The 14,960-nt window shown below is 47.0% G+C and overlaps 2 protein-coding genes across 2 annotated transcripts in view; one reads left to right on the top strand and one right to left on the bottom strand.

Moving 5' to 3' along the window:
- Positions 1-14,960, bottom strand: part of LOC143767631 (uncharacterized) — an 850,082-nt gene that overhangs the window by 333,585 nt on the left and 501,537 nt on the right. The gene's annotated exons all lie outside the window — the stretch shown is intronic.
- The window catches only part of LOC143767680 (uncharacterized), a 54,349-nt gene that overhangs the window by 1,551 nt on the left and 37,838 nt on the right, over positions 1-14,960 (top strand). The window contains exons 2-6 of the mRNA XM_077256163.1: positions 1,159-1,300; positions 1,430-1,597; positions 1,680-1,803; positions 1,887-1,984; positions 2,183-2,273. Of these exons, the coding sequence (XP_077112278.1) occupies positions 1,223-1,300; positions 1,430-1,597; positions 1,680-1,803; positions 1,887-1,984; positions 2,183-2,273 (559 nt within the window). The 5' untranslated portion in view covers positions 1,159-1,222. The remainder of the gene's footprint in view (positions 1-1,158; positions 1,301-1,429; positions 1,598-1,679; positions 1,804-1,886; positions 1,985-2,182; positions 2,274-14,960) is intronic.

Here is a 14,960-nt window from a genome sequence, read left to right as displayed (position 1 = left end):
ATGTGGAGTGCGGCTCTGTGGGTGGAGGTCGGTGCTGGAGGCTCCATTATTCTCTATGTGGAGTGCGGCTCTGCGGGTGGAGGTCGGTGCTGGAGGCTCCATTATTCTCTATGTGGAGTGCGGCTCTGCGGGTGGAGGTCGGTGCTGGAGGCCCCATTATTCTCTATGTGGAGTGCGGCTCTGCGGGTGGAGGTCGGTGCTGGAGGCTCCATTATTCTCTATGTGGAGTGCGGCTCTGCGGGTGGAGGTCGGTGCTGGAGGCTCCATTATTCTCTATGTGGAGTGTGGCTCTGCGGGTGGAGGTCGGTGCTGGAGGCTCCATTATTCTCTATGTAGAGTGCGGCTCTGCGGGTGGAGGTCGGTGCTGGAGGCTCCATTATTCTCTATGTAGAGTGCGGCTCTGCGGGTGGAGGTCGGTGCTGGAGGCTCCATTATTCTCTATGTGGAGTGCGGCTCTGCGGGTGGAGGTCGGTGCTGGAGGCTCCATTATTCTCTATGTAGAGTGCGGCTCTGCGGGTGGAGGTCGGTGCTGGAGGCTCCATTATTCTCTATGTGGAGTGCGGCTCTGCGGGTGGAGGTCGGTGCTGGAGGCTCCATTATTCTCTATGTGGAGTGCGGCTCTGTGGGTGGAGGTCGGTGCTGGAGGCTCCATTATTCTCTATGTGGAGTGCGGCTCTGCGGGTGAAGGTCGGTGCTGGAGGCTCCATTATTCTCTATGTGGAGTGCGGCTGTGCGGGTGGAGGTCGGTGCTGGAGGCTCCATTATTCTCTATGTGGAGTGCGGCTCTGCGGGTGGAGGTCGGTGCTGGAGGCTCCATTATTCTCTATGTGGAGTGCGGCTCTGCGGGTGGAGGTCGGTGCTGGAGGCTCCATTATTCTCTATGTGGAGTGTGGCTCTGCGGGTGGAGGTCGGTGCTGGATGCTCCGTTATTCTCTGCGTTATGGAAGATGAGTCTATGAGAGAAACGTATTCAGCTGCCGACTCTGAAGAAGAAACTGCTTGTTGTCTGTGGCCTAAATATATAGGTTTTATTAGTAGATGTCAAAGAAGAAAACTAAATACTGTAAAATAATCTCATATGTTTCCCTTATTATCTCCAGTAATTGTATTATTACACAGGATTTTTATGATATTACATCGGCTCTTCTTCTCATTCAGGTCTCGGATCTTCTCAGTGAAGATCTTTCCATAGAAGAGAATTTTTTTGGCTTCTCCATCAAAGATGGATATGGACAGAGACAAGATGGCGGAGAGGATATTACACCTCACCCTAGAGATCCTCTTCCGGCTTACTGGAGAGGTGAGAGATTCTGATGACGTCACATTACATCATTCTTATCTATGGGAATAACAGATGGACAGAACTGGAGAGGTGAGGACTCTGGAAATGTCTGTAGTGAGATTTATTAATGTGTCTCTCCATAATCAGGATTACACAGTGGTGAAGAAGACCTCTAGTGACCCTGTGTCTGAGGGATGGGGAAGACCCCTGAGCCCAATCACGGGGCCTCCACCTCACCCCCTGATACATGAGGACATCAATGACCAGAAGATCCTAGAACTCACCTACAAGATGATTGAGCTGCTGACTGGAGAGGTGACACTGCTGGGAATGCTGGGACATTACACAGTAACACTATGAAGGGATCGGGGGATGACGGTATTATTGTATGTGTCAGGTTCCTATAAGGTGTCAGGATGTCGCTGTCTATTTCTCCATGGAGGAGTGGGAGTATTTAGGAGGACACAGAGATCCGTACAAGGACGTCATGATGGAGGTTCCCCAGCCCCTCACATCACCAGGTAATAGACAGGACTAAATACACACGGCCTATAATTATCTGTATGTATAGAATGAATTCAGTCCCTGTATGTGTTTCCTCCAGATTTATCCAGTAAGAGGACAACACCAGAGAGATGTCCCCGTCCTCTTCTTCCACAGGACTGTAAACAAGAAGATCCCAATGTTCCTCAGGATCATCAGGTAGATGGAGAGAAGGTGTCAGGAGATCTCCCCTATGATGTGTAGACGGCTGTGAAGGTCTTGTGCTCAGTCTTGTTTTATCCACCAGTATTATATGTTTTATACTTGTGTAATGAGAACAGTGGAGATGGCAGGATTAGAGCTGATCATAGATGTGACTTCTCCATCTGTCGGTGACTTTTCCAATATTTGTTTCAGGGTGAAGATCTGACCCATATTAATACTACAGAGACATATGTGAGGGGTGATGAGCGGTGTAAAGAGGAGATTCCTACATATGACTACCCAGGTGAGTAGAAACCACTAAGTATAGAGAAGTAAAGAAGTAGTTCAGTCATGTCACACTATCCCAATGACTGGGTATTGAAAGCTCTTTTCTATAGAGCTTACAATCTGGGAAATCCACCTACCAACATAAATTAGGAGGCACTGACCATTACCTGTCCAGGTCTGTAAACTACAAAGCCAAATGACAAAGACAAAAGAGCACCACGCAGTCATAGAGTCCAAACATAGAACAACACTTTATTGGATAAAATTATACATATAACAACCAGAGAGTTAGTGTTAGAAAGGGCTAAAAGATGACAAAAATGCCAGCAGCAACATGTGAACAATAAACCAGCCCAAGGTACGGCGATCCCCAGCTGCAGAGAATTTAAAGTATACTATAAAAAGATGGTATGTAGTGCAATTCGTAGAGGCACAGCCCCACAGGATAGCAGAACTTCATCCAGAGTACATGGAAGAAATGTAAATAAACCAGTGATTATACAGGTAAAGGCACATAAATGAACTACTACACATCACCTGGTAATAGCGATCCCGTAGTAAACCTCCGCAGTATGGGGACCCCGATCCACCCCGACGCGCGTTTCAGTAAGTATACCTTCCTCAGGGGGCGCGTACATAGAATGGGCATAGAGGAGTATATATAGGAAACCCATAATAGAGACTGCACGCCACCGCAACACACTGCTTCCGCCCAGTCCAGCACGCCGAACAACGACGACCGGAAACGCATGGGGCCCCATGTGATCCGAAAGTACGTGCGCGGCTGTCAGAAGGACGGAGCAGTAACAGAGCGGCGCATGCGCCTAAAGTGATCAGTGCGTAGACGCCATCTACAATAGGGGCAATGGAAAGGGCAAACAGAAGCGTTTAGAAGCAACGATTAGCGTAGAAGGACAACAAGGAGATATGCAGATATAACAGCATATCAAATAAAACATACGGACAAATGCAGTTATAAAAATGAATTGTATAAAGAGACACATTGGCCAAGAGGAGACTGTGACCACTTTACATAATATAATATTTTACCCTTCGCCATGACAGCACCCACTGGAGAGATAGGGATCCGCCCCAAGGAACAGGAAACCTACAGAGACATAAAAGGGGGCGGTCCCCCTCTCCTCCTCAGTTTAGGTTTCCTGTTCCCAGGGGACAGGATCTCTGAAGACTACAGAAGATCTTACCTGGGCTAGGAGCATCCGCCTGTGCGGTTTCTGCGGGAACGGCAGGGGATGCAGTCCAGATGCAGCGTCGGGGGAGATTCCGTTAGACGGCTCCCCCCTCGTCTGGCCGGCATGTGGGATGGCTGAGTCCGGGAGAGACGACGCCGATTCCACAGGAGCAACGCTGCAGAGGTGCGGCCTTGAAGAGGCTCCAGACGCGGACCACCAGGTAAAGGGTCCGGGATCTGCGGCACAGCTGCAGCGGCAGCCGGTACACCGCTCCATAGCGCAGGCCGGGATAATGGCGGCCGCACATGCGTGGAGCGGTGTAAGAATCCCCAGAATGACCCGGAGGTAGAGGAGCACTTCCGGGTCACTCACACAGCGGTGGGGGAAAGCGCGGTTTCGCGCATGCGCAGTGCACCGCTGTGAAAGAAAAAAAAAAAAAAGTTTACTGACCGGATCCTGGCCTATAAAAAGGGGGAAGTTGCAAACGCACAGGCGATGCAACATGTCGTCCCCAGGCAAGACTGTGGACCCAGCAGGTGAGCCAGCCAGCAGAAGGTCCTCAGATGCCAGCCACAGGAGTGAGACCAAGGATTCAAGATCCAGAAAGTCGCAGCCTCCTATTTCGGTACCGTACAGCTTCACTGGGTGAGTGTGATTTCCCCTCTGCCTATAAAGCTGACACCCTTTTCCACAAATGTCTTCTTCTCCCAGGCCAAAAAGAGACAGAAATCTAAGCACAAGCAATGTGCGCTATGTGACGAGCCTCTCCCAGATTCCCACCCCAAAAAACTCTGCAATCAGTGTATGGCGGAAACAATGCAGAGTCCATCTATGTCGGTCACAGATATACGGGCCATAATTAGAGAGGAATTACAGGCCATCTCACAAGCCAGTACCCCCCCTAAGAAATCCGGGAAAGAAAAGGCTATATCCAGCTCTGAGTCCGAGGAGGAAGGCGTTATCCACTCAGACTCCTCGCAGGCGTCATCCTCTTCCTCAACACATTCCGACATTGAGGGTCGAGCTTGTTTTCCCCTTGATGGGGTGGACAACCTAGTAAAGTCCATCAGGAATACTATAGGTTGTGAGGATACAAAAGACGACCAAACTGCACAAGACATCATGTTTGCAGGGTTGGCGGAGAGGAAGAGAAGAGCATTCCCAGTAATTCCGGCGGTTAAGGCTCTGATAAAGAGGGAGTGGGAGAAACAGGACCAGAGAGGTTTTCTCCCGTCAGCCTCCAAAAGGAAATACCCCTTTAATGATGAGGAGTTAATTTCATGGACTAAAATCCCTAAGGTGGACGCCGCAGTCGCCTCCACCTCAAAACAGTCAGCTCTACCAGTCGAGGATGCGGGCCTACTTTCTGATCCTCTAGATCGGAAGGCAGAATCGTCACTGAAACGATCATGGGAGGCTTCCACGGGCATATTTAAGCCATCAATTGCCAGCACGTGCACAGCTAGATCCATGCTTGTTTGGATTGATCAGCTGGATCAACAGATCGAACAGGGGGTCTCCAGACAAAAATTGCGGGATGCGATACCACTAATTAGAGGTGCAGCAGCATTCATGGCCGATGCTTCAGCTGACTCTCTTCGCCTTGCAGCAAGATCAGCCGGTCTAATTAATAATGCCAGACGTGCGTTATGGATGAAGAGCTGGAAGGGGGATACGCAGTCAAAGGCTAAGATCTGCGCTATTCCGTGTGAGGGTGAGTTTTTGTTTGGGAAAGCATTAGACGAGATCCTCAAAAAAGCAAAAGAGAGGAAAAAAGCCTTCCCTGACCCCTCAATTCCTTTCTATAGGAAGACCTTTAGGAAGAGGCCGTTCGGGAAAAGAACACAAAATGAAAGATCGTCACGATGGGCCACAAGAGAGGGAAAACAGGGTGGCACTATGTTCAAAGGCCCCCCTTCCGTAGAGATAACAAATTCTGAAACACCAGACACCCCAGTAGGGGGCAGGTTAAAATTTTTCTTTCCCCAATGGCGAAAAATCACGTCAAGTTCCTGGGTGCTAAATATTATTAAGGAAGGAATGAAAATAGAATTCCTCCAAATTCCCCATGATTCCTTTATTTTAACAGCCCTTTCCTCACCTGTGCAACAGAAGGCCCTTGAACTGGAAATTAGAAGTCTTATAGTTAAAAATGTTTTAGTTAGGGTGCCAAAGGGACAAGAGGGTAAAGGGTTCTACTCTCCATTATTTTTAATCCCTAAACCCGATGGTTCATTTCGAACAATTATAAATCTTAAAAAACTCAATACGTTTATTAAAAATTATACGTTTAAAATGGAGTCTATTAGATCGGCCATTAAGCTCCTTTTTCCAAATTGTAGAATGGGCGGCATTGATTTAAAAGATGCCTACTACCATCTCCCTATCCATAGTAGGTATCAAAAATACTTAAGAGTGGCAGTAACTCTTGAGGGGGAGATTCATCATTTCCAGTATACAGCCATGCCCTTCGGTCTCTCCACGGCACCCAGGATCTTCACGAAGGTAATGTTAGAAGTAATGGCCTACCTTCGCCAGAGAGACACATTAATCATTCCCTACTTAGATGATTTTTTAGTTGTAGGAAATTCATCCCTTCAGTGTGCGGAACGATTAGCTGACACTGTCTCGTCCTTAGAAAGCCTGGCTGGATCGTCAACTATAAAAAAAATCCAGACTCATCCCACTTTCTCTTCAAACGTTTTTGGGATTTAATCTAGATTCCATAAAGCAAAAATGTCTACTTCCCCAAGAAAAAATATCTTATACAGGGTAAAGTTATGGCGGCCATTCACAAACCTCAAATGTCCCTGAGAGCAGGAATGTCCTTGCTAGGATCCCTCTCCTCCTGTACTCCAGCCGTTCAGTGGGCACAACTTCATACCCGAACAGTACAACATCAGATACTTCGGGAACAGAGAAAATTTCTGGGGCACCTTGAATCAAAAATAACTTTATCCGAGAAAGTCTTATCCTCCTTAGAATGGTGGCTAAATAAAGACAACCTAGCGGGGGGTGTCCCTTGGGTAATATCACCATCCCACACGATAACTACGGACGCTAGTCCCCACGGGTGGGGCGCACACATGGGAGATAGATTCTGCCAGGGAACCTGGGATAAGAATGAGGATTTATATTCATCAAACCTGAAAGAATTGAATGCGGTAAACTATGCACTGCGTCAATTTCTCCCACAGCTACGAGGAAGCCACGTCAGAATCTGTTCAGACAACACTACGACAGTGGCGTATTTAAACAAACAAGGCGGCACAAGATCAGACGCTCTAATGTCTTCCGCAAACAGTACCTTAATCCTGGCCGAAAAGCATCTGTTGTCCCTCTCGGCAGTCCACATCAAAGGAGAGGACAATCAACAAGCGGACTTTCTAAGTCGACACACTCTTCATCAAGGAGAATGGTGTCTCAATCCTCACATTTTCCACAAGATAACATTGTTATGGGGCAAACCCCAAATAGACCTGTTCGCTACAAAACAAACAAGTCCACAAATTCGCATCTCGGTCCCGTGCAGATCACCCGGACATTCTAGATGCTCTTCAAACACCATGGCAATTCAAGCTGGCGTATGCTTTCCCTCCGATAATTCTGCTTCCACAAGTAATACGGAAAATCAGGGAAGAGCAGGCCAGGATAATACTGATAGCGCCATTCTGGCCCAAGAGACCATGGTTCTCGTGCCTGCGGTCAATGTCGGTGACGGATCCTTGGGTCCTTCCCTCAATCCCAAACCTTCTCTCTCAGGGACCTTTCTTCCACCCTCAGGTGGACAGCCTCCACCTGACGGCCTGGAATTTGAAAGGCAGATATTAAATTCCAGGGGGTTTTCAAAAGGCCTAATTGATACACTCCTGCTTAGCAGGAAACCATCTACGACAAAAATTTACACCAAAGTATGGAAGAAATTTCTACAGTTCCATACTAGTTCAAACCCCTCTGAAGTCCCAATAAAATCTATATTAGAATTTCTACAGAAAGGGAAAGAGTTAGGCCTGTCAGTTAACACATTAAAGGTCCAGGTGTCTGCTCTGGGTGCCCTCTATGGCCATAATATTGCTGGTAATGGGTATCCCGCTTCATCACGGCCTGTGAACGAGTTACTCCTGTCCACATACCTAGGGTAGCTCCTTGGGATCTAAATCTAGTCTTAGACTCTCTAACAGAATCTCCGTTTGAGCCTATAGACACAGCATCTTTAAAACACTTGTCGTTAAAAACAGCCTTCTTAGTAGCCTTAACATCGGCTAGAAGAGTCAGCGACATTCAGGCCTTATCGATAGATCAACCTTACCTTCTCACATTTCATGACAGACTAATCTTAAAACCGGACCCCCTATACCTTCCTAAGGTAGCAGGGAAGTTCCACAGGTCACAGGAGATACATCTTCCTACCTTCTTTAAAGACCCCTCTACTCCTGAAGAACAAAAATTCCATACTCTAGACGTCAGGAGAGTAGTTTTGCAATATATTGAGAAAACTAGTAGTTGGAGGCAGAGTAGGGCTCTGTTCATATCCTTCCAGGGCAAAAGGAAAGGATATGGAGTCACAAGAGCAACATTATCCAGGTGGATAAGAGACGCTATCCGGTTGGCCTATTCCATGAGAAATGAAGAACCTCCGGAGGGCATCAAAGCACATTCCACCAGAGCCATGGCTTCTTCCTGGGCCGAAAAAGGGAAAGTGCCAATCGAGGATATATGTAAGGCTGCAACTTGGTTGGCTCCTTCCACTTTCTATAATCACTACAGGCTTGACCTGTCTTCCGACTCTGACCTACACTTTGGCAGGACTATCCTCAGCACGGTGGTCCCCCCCTAGGTGTTGGTCTCTGGAAATCTCTCCAGTGGGTGCTGTCATGGCGAAGGGTAAATAGCCGGATTACTTACGGTAATGCTCTTTTAATGAGTCCATGACAGCACCCAGTCACATCCCTCCCTAATAAAAGCCAATGTAATTACTTCTATGAAGTTTATATTCTGATGATACATTGTGATGATTGACTAACACTGGCGGTCCTCCGGGTACTCTGAAATTAAACTGAGGAGGAGAGGGGGACCGCCCCCTTTTATGTCTCTGTAGGTTTCCTGTTCCTTGGGGCGGATCCCTATCTCTCCAGTGGGTGCTGTCATGGACTCATTAAAAGAGCATTACCGTAAGTAATCCGGCTAATCAAATAATAATATAAAATACAATGACCATAAACAAAACAATATAACATGGTACAGTCCCACAAGGCACATGAGCATTGATGATAGCATCATAAATAGTAATAACAGTACTAACAGCTTGTCCGCATATGTCCCCTACACCCCAATGGGGAAGAAAAGAACCCAAACAATGGCTTTATCAGGGTAGGGAAAAATGACAAAAATAGCAGTCCATCAGCTTCAATTTCCATGTCACATAGTCCAGATGAGTTCCAAAAGCACAATAACCAATTCAGTATAGCGATATGGGAATCCTAAGTAATATAAAGGTGAATTAAAAACAGAAACAGAACAACAATAAAAGAATTAAAACAAAATGTGCACAATTTGCAAGAAGGCACACTAAGCACACCAGTGCAGCGACTACAGGAAGGGAGCATAACTAATGTTCTCATTCAGACCTGCAGGGTATACGGTATTGAGGGACCAAATCCAACGTGTTTCCAGTTGGCCCAAACGGTTAAACAAATTCCCGTCACGGATATTAACATTGAGCATATCTATACCCTGCACCCTAAAAAGGGAACTGTCACTATGATGTTTAGTCCTGAAATGTCTCGGGATTGTTTTGAGGCCAAATGACAGCGTAAGTAGACTGTGCTGACAGGTTAGAAAATCACTTGAAGAAAAATATTATAATGGGCCGGTAAGAGAAATCAGAGGGTAACGATGCTGTTACATTTGTAAAGGCGATTCTGACGTCCCAGTGTGGTCATTCTCACTCCTGTGGCACGGATGCCAACATGCTCAATGTCCCGGCCAGTCGGCGATCTATCTGTTCCCTGTTGTGCCTTCCTGCTTCTCTAGGTCTGCGTACACTCGCTCCGATTCTTAAAGGGGCAGTGCTCACTGCAGTGCTGTGGGAGTTGCTCCAGCCAAAAGCTGGTAGGCATCAGGTACAGGTGCTTCTCACAAAATTGGAATATCATCAAAAAGTTAATTTATTTCAGTTCTTCAATACAAAAAGTGAAACTGATATATTTTATAGAGTCATTTACAAGCAGAGTGATTTATTTCAAGTGTTTATTTCTGTTAATGTTGATGATTATGGCTTACAGCCAATGAAACCCCAAAAGCCATTATTTTAGTCAATTATAATAATTAATGAAAAACACCTGCAAAGGCTTCCTAAGCTTTACAAAAAGTCCCTTAGTCTGTTTCAGTAGCTCCACAATCATGGGAAAGACTGCTGACTTGATAAATGTCAATAAAGCAGTCACTGACACACTCCACAAGGAGGGGAAGCCACAAAAGGACATTGTAAAGAAACTGGCTGTTCACAGAGTGCTGTATCCAAGCATATTAATGGAAAGTTGAGTGGAAGGTAAAAGTGTGGTAGAAAAAGGTGCACAAACAACCGCGATAACCACCGCCTTGAAAGGATTGTTAAGAAAAGGCAATTCAAAAGGAGTGGACTGCTGCTGGAGTCATTGCTGCAAGAGCCACCACACACAGACGTATCAAGGACATCTGCTACAAGTGTCTCATTCCTTGTGTCAAGCTACTCGTAACCAATAGACAACGCCAGAAGCGTCTTCCCTAGGCCAAGGAGAAAAAGAACTGGACTGTTGCTCAATGATCCAAGGTGGTGTTTTCAGATGAAAGTGAATTTTGCTTTTCATTTAGCAATGAATATCTCAGAGTCTGCAGGAAGAGTGGAGAGACAGACAATCCAAACTGCTTGAGGTCTAGTGTGAAGTTTCCACAATCAGTGATGGTTTGGGGAGCCATGTCATCCTCTGGTGTAGGTCCACTGTGTGTTATGAAGACCAAAGTCAGCGCAGCTGTCTACCAGGAAATTTTAGAGCACTTCATGCTTCCCTCTGCCGACAAGCTTTTTGGAGATGAAAATTTCATTTTCCAGCAGGACTTGGCACCTGTCCACACTGCCAAAAGTACCAATACCTGGTTTAAAAACAGCAGTATCACTGTTCTTGATTAGCCAGCAAACTCACCTGACCTTAACCTCATAGAGAATTCATGGGGTATTGTCAAGAGAAAGATGAGACACCAGACCCAACAATGCAGACGAGCTGAAGACTGCTATCAAAGCAACCTGAGCTTCCATAACACCTCAGCAGTGTCACAGGCTGATTGCCTCCATGTCACACTGCATTGATGCAGTAATTGATGCAAAAGGAGCCCCAACTAAGTATTGAGCACATTTACTGAGCATACATTTCGGTAGGCCAACATTTTTTATTTTAAAATAATTTTTCAAGCTGGTGTTATAAGGTATTCTAACTTACTGAGATAATGACTTTTGGGTTTTCATTGGCTGTAAGCCATAATCATCATCATTATCAGAAAGAAACACTTGAAATAGATCACTCTGTTTGCAATGACTCTATGTAATATGTGAGTTTCACTTTTTGTATTGAAGAACTGAAATACATTAACTTTTTGATGATTTTCTGATATTGTGAGAAGCACTTGTATGTAAAAGCACCCTCCTTAGGCTGCCGTCACACTAGCAGTATTTGGTCAGTAATTTACATCTGTATTTGTAAGCCAAAACCAGGAGTGGTTGATAAATGCAGAAGTGGTGCATATGTTTCTATTAGACTTTTCCTCTTTGTTCCACTCCAGTATTTGTAAGCCAAAACCAGATGTAAAATACTGACCAAATACTGCTAGTGTGACAGCAGCCTTAGTAGGGAGGTGCCTGAACAACTCCTGTATTTTCTCTAGTCACCTTCCACGACAGCCACTTTGGAGGTTGTCTTCCCCGCCCTAATAGGGGACAGGAACACAAAGAGGTTAAATACCCCTCCCCTTCCTGCACCGCCAGTGTTTTCCTGTCCCCTATGGGGCATGAGGAGATTCTGAAGGGGCTGCCGTGGCCGGCGATCGGAGCTCCACTTACCAGAAGCCGGGCAGCATGAGGTCGGGCGTCCCTCCTCAAAGATTGCTGCTCCCGTCTCCTCTCTTTGGAGGGACTCGGGACCTTCCCGCCCCTCCTGCGCTCCCTTCGCGGAGTAATGCGGGGCGGTGACGTGTGTGCCAGGGGCCTCCTGCAGCCCCCCGGTTTCCTCCTCCCTGCTGCAAGCGCTGGAGGTGGCGCCCGTCCCGGAGTCTGTGGCCGGCCTACGGCTGGGTCACTTCCGGGTTATCGCGCGTCACTTCCGGTTCACTCAGGTGCGTTCCAGGAAGCATGCGCCGGCCGGCAATGGCGTCCAGGCAGCAAGACACGCCATACAGCAGCGTTTCAGGGGCGTCCCAGGACCTACCCCAATCGGGCGTTGGGGGGGGGGGGGGGGAGCACCATGACGCTGGGCCTTCGATCCTACATAAGAGATCGAGGTTGCAAGGTAAGCTGTCTGACTGTTCACTACGTGACGGACATGGACGGTGACAGACCCCCTTGCGCTGCAGCTGCAGTTGCCAGCGTTCCCCCTCCTACCCAGGTAAGTAGCAGGGATTGGGCCCAGCTATCCTGTATATACATATATGCATATATGTATATATAAGTATATACCCTTAAGTGGCTTAGCAAACCCTCTTTCTCTCTTTAATAGGGAGAAAAGGCTTCTGATCCTAGAAAGTCAAGCCGCAAATGTAAAGTGTGTGCGACCAAACTCCCATCGACGTACGTGAAAAAGCTCTGCCAAACCTGTACGGATGAGGTCCTACGCGCTGAACAGCCCTCGCTGCTGGATAGCATTAGATCCCTCATTAAGGATGAGGTCCGTTCTTCTATGGCTACCTTCTCACAAATGTCGGTGCCTCAGCCACCCCTCCAAAGAAGAGGAAAAAAGCCCCAGTAGAATCCGACCCGGACTCAGGAGAAATCCAGTCCTCGGTTCGGAAGATGACTGGGAAAATGAAGGCTCCACTTCTACCCCCACTCTTAGATCAGAAAACAAAAAATACTATTTTAATTCTGAGGACATGGGTGACCTAATCAGTTTAGTAAGAGGCACCATGGGGGTAGAGGATGAAGAAATTACACTCACAGTACAAGATGAGATGTTTGAAGGTCTGAAGCCCAAAGATCAAAAAGGGTTTCCGGTACATAACAATTTGCGAGATCTAATTCTTCATGAATGGAACCTCCCTGAAAAAGGTTTGACTGTGCCATCAGAGCTAAAAAACCGGTATCCATTGGATAGGGATAACTCTCTATGGGAGACCCCCAAAGTGGACGTACAGGTGTCCAGGGTAACTAAGAAGACAGCCCTTCCATTTGAGGACTCTTCACAACTCAAGGATCCGATGGATCGTAAAATAGAGAGTTTGTTAAAAAAGTCCTGGGACACCTCCACAAATTTATTAAAGTCCAATATTGCCTCCACTTGCGTGGCCAGATCTCTATTTGTCTGGTTACGCAAGCTTGAGGATCACTTGACACAGGGTACCCCAAGGGAGGAAATTTTAGACTCTCTGCCCTTGCTACGGAAGGCAACGGGATTCCTAGCTGACGCTTCTGCTGAATCGGTCCGTGTAGCCGCAAAAGCTGCCGTCCTTTCCAACTCATCCAGAAGAGCACTTTGGATAAAATCCTGGGGAGGCGATTTTGTCTCCAAGTCCAAATTATGTAGCATACCCTTTCAGGGTCATAATGTGTTTGGACCCATTCTGGATGACATTTTGGATAAGGCGGCAGACAAAAAGAAATCTCTCCCTGAGCAGAAGATTCCTAAAAAACGCTTTTTTCGTCCCTCCCGTGACCAATCTTCACAGAGGGGAAAAGGCAAAACGGGAAGATGGAGCTATCCCAAGGGAGGCAATGACTGTGCTCCGGTCGGGGGTCGACTCTCACGGTTTTTCACCAAGTGGCAGAACATCTCCACAAATCAGTGGGTCCTTCGTACAGTTCAAGAGGGACTAAAAATAGAATTCGTGAGACCACCCCCTCAATGCCTAAAGATAACCTCCCTTCAAAACCCAGACCTCCAAAACTTCTTGTTACAAGATCTACAAAAATTACTGCGGTCAAATGTGATCTCGCAGGTACCGAAATTGGAGGAAGGACGTGGTCATTATTCACGCCTTTTTCTGATAACCAAGCCATCGGGGAATTATCATAAATTTGAAACCCTTGAACGAATCAGTCCGGTACAGGAGATTCAAAATGGAGACAGTCAAATCAGTAATCCCCCTCATCGGTCAAAATTGGATGATGGCGACTGTGGATCTGAGGGATGCGTATTACCATGTGCCAATCCACCCAGAGCACAGGAAATTCCTCAGATTCGCAGTCTCCAAGGGTCACTGGATCGAACATTTCCAGTTCAATGTCCTCCCCTTCGGCATCTCATCAGCCCCACGGGTTTTCACAAAAATTATGGCAGAAGCAATAATCTTCATCCGTCAACAAGGAATATGCATCGTCCCGTATTTAGACGACTTCCTGATTATGGCCCCATCTGCCCCCCGTCTGGAAACAGACGTATCAAAGACCCTAGAGATATTACAAACTCTGGGCTGGATCCCAAATCTGGAGAAGTCAGAAATCCTTCCCTCCACAAGGAGAAAATTTCTGGGGGTGCTACTGGACTCGGAAGTAAGAACATCTTTTCTGCCCAAAAATCATCAAATCAACCTTGTCCGCAAAGTAGCCAAATTCAGGGGCCAGCGTACACCGACACTCAGAGAATCAATGTCTGTACTAGGGTCCCTGACCGCATGTATACAATCGGTGTCCTGGGCCCAGGCTCACACACGAGCTCTCCAGACTTACGTACTCCTACATTCCAGGAGACGACAGATTCCATTGAGTCAAAAGATTCCTCTCCCTGGCCATGTAAAAGCATCTCTAAAATGGTGGCTAGATTACCAAAATCTCCAGAGAGGAGTCAGCTGGGATCACCTTCCCCTAAAAACACTCCGCTCAGATGCCAGCAAAAGAGGCTGGGGTGCAGTGGTAGAGGGTTTCCACTTTCAGGGACAATGGGCATCGAATATCAGCAGCAGCTCCTCGAATCTAAGGGAACTAAAAGCTGTAGAGGAAGCCCTAAAGCGTCATCTTCGCTGATCAAGAATCATCACGTTCGTATTTATTCGGACAACATGACCACGGTAGCCTATCTACGACACCAGGGAGGAACGAAGTATGCCTCTCTGAAGGAAGTAGCTGCAAGAATATTTTTCTGGGCAGAGAAAAACCTTCTATCGGTTACAGCGGTACATCTGAGGGGGTTAGACAACACTCAGGCGGATTTCCTCAGCAGGAAAGACGTTCATCCAGGAGAGTGGTCCTAAGACCAAACAGTGTTTCAATCCCTAACCTCAAAATGGGGTACTCCAGAGGTGGATCTATTCGCCAACAGGCAAAATGCGAA

The sequence above is a fragment of the Ranitomeya variabilis genome, chromosome 4 (genome assembly GCF_051348905.1).
Source record: "Ranitomeya variabilis isolate aRanVar5 chromosome 4, aRanVar5.hap1, whole genome shotgun sequence".
NCBI classification, from domain to species: Eukaryota; Metazoa; Chordata; class Amphibia; order Anura; family Dendrobatidae; genus Ranitomeya; species Ranitomeya variabilis.
This window is presented reverse-complemented; position numbering and strand designations above follow the sequence as displayed.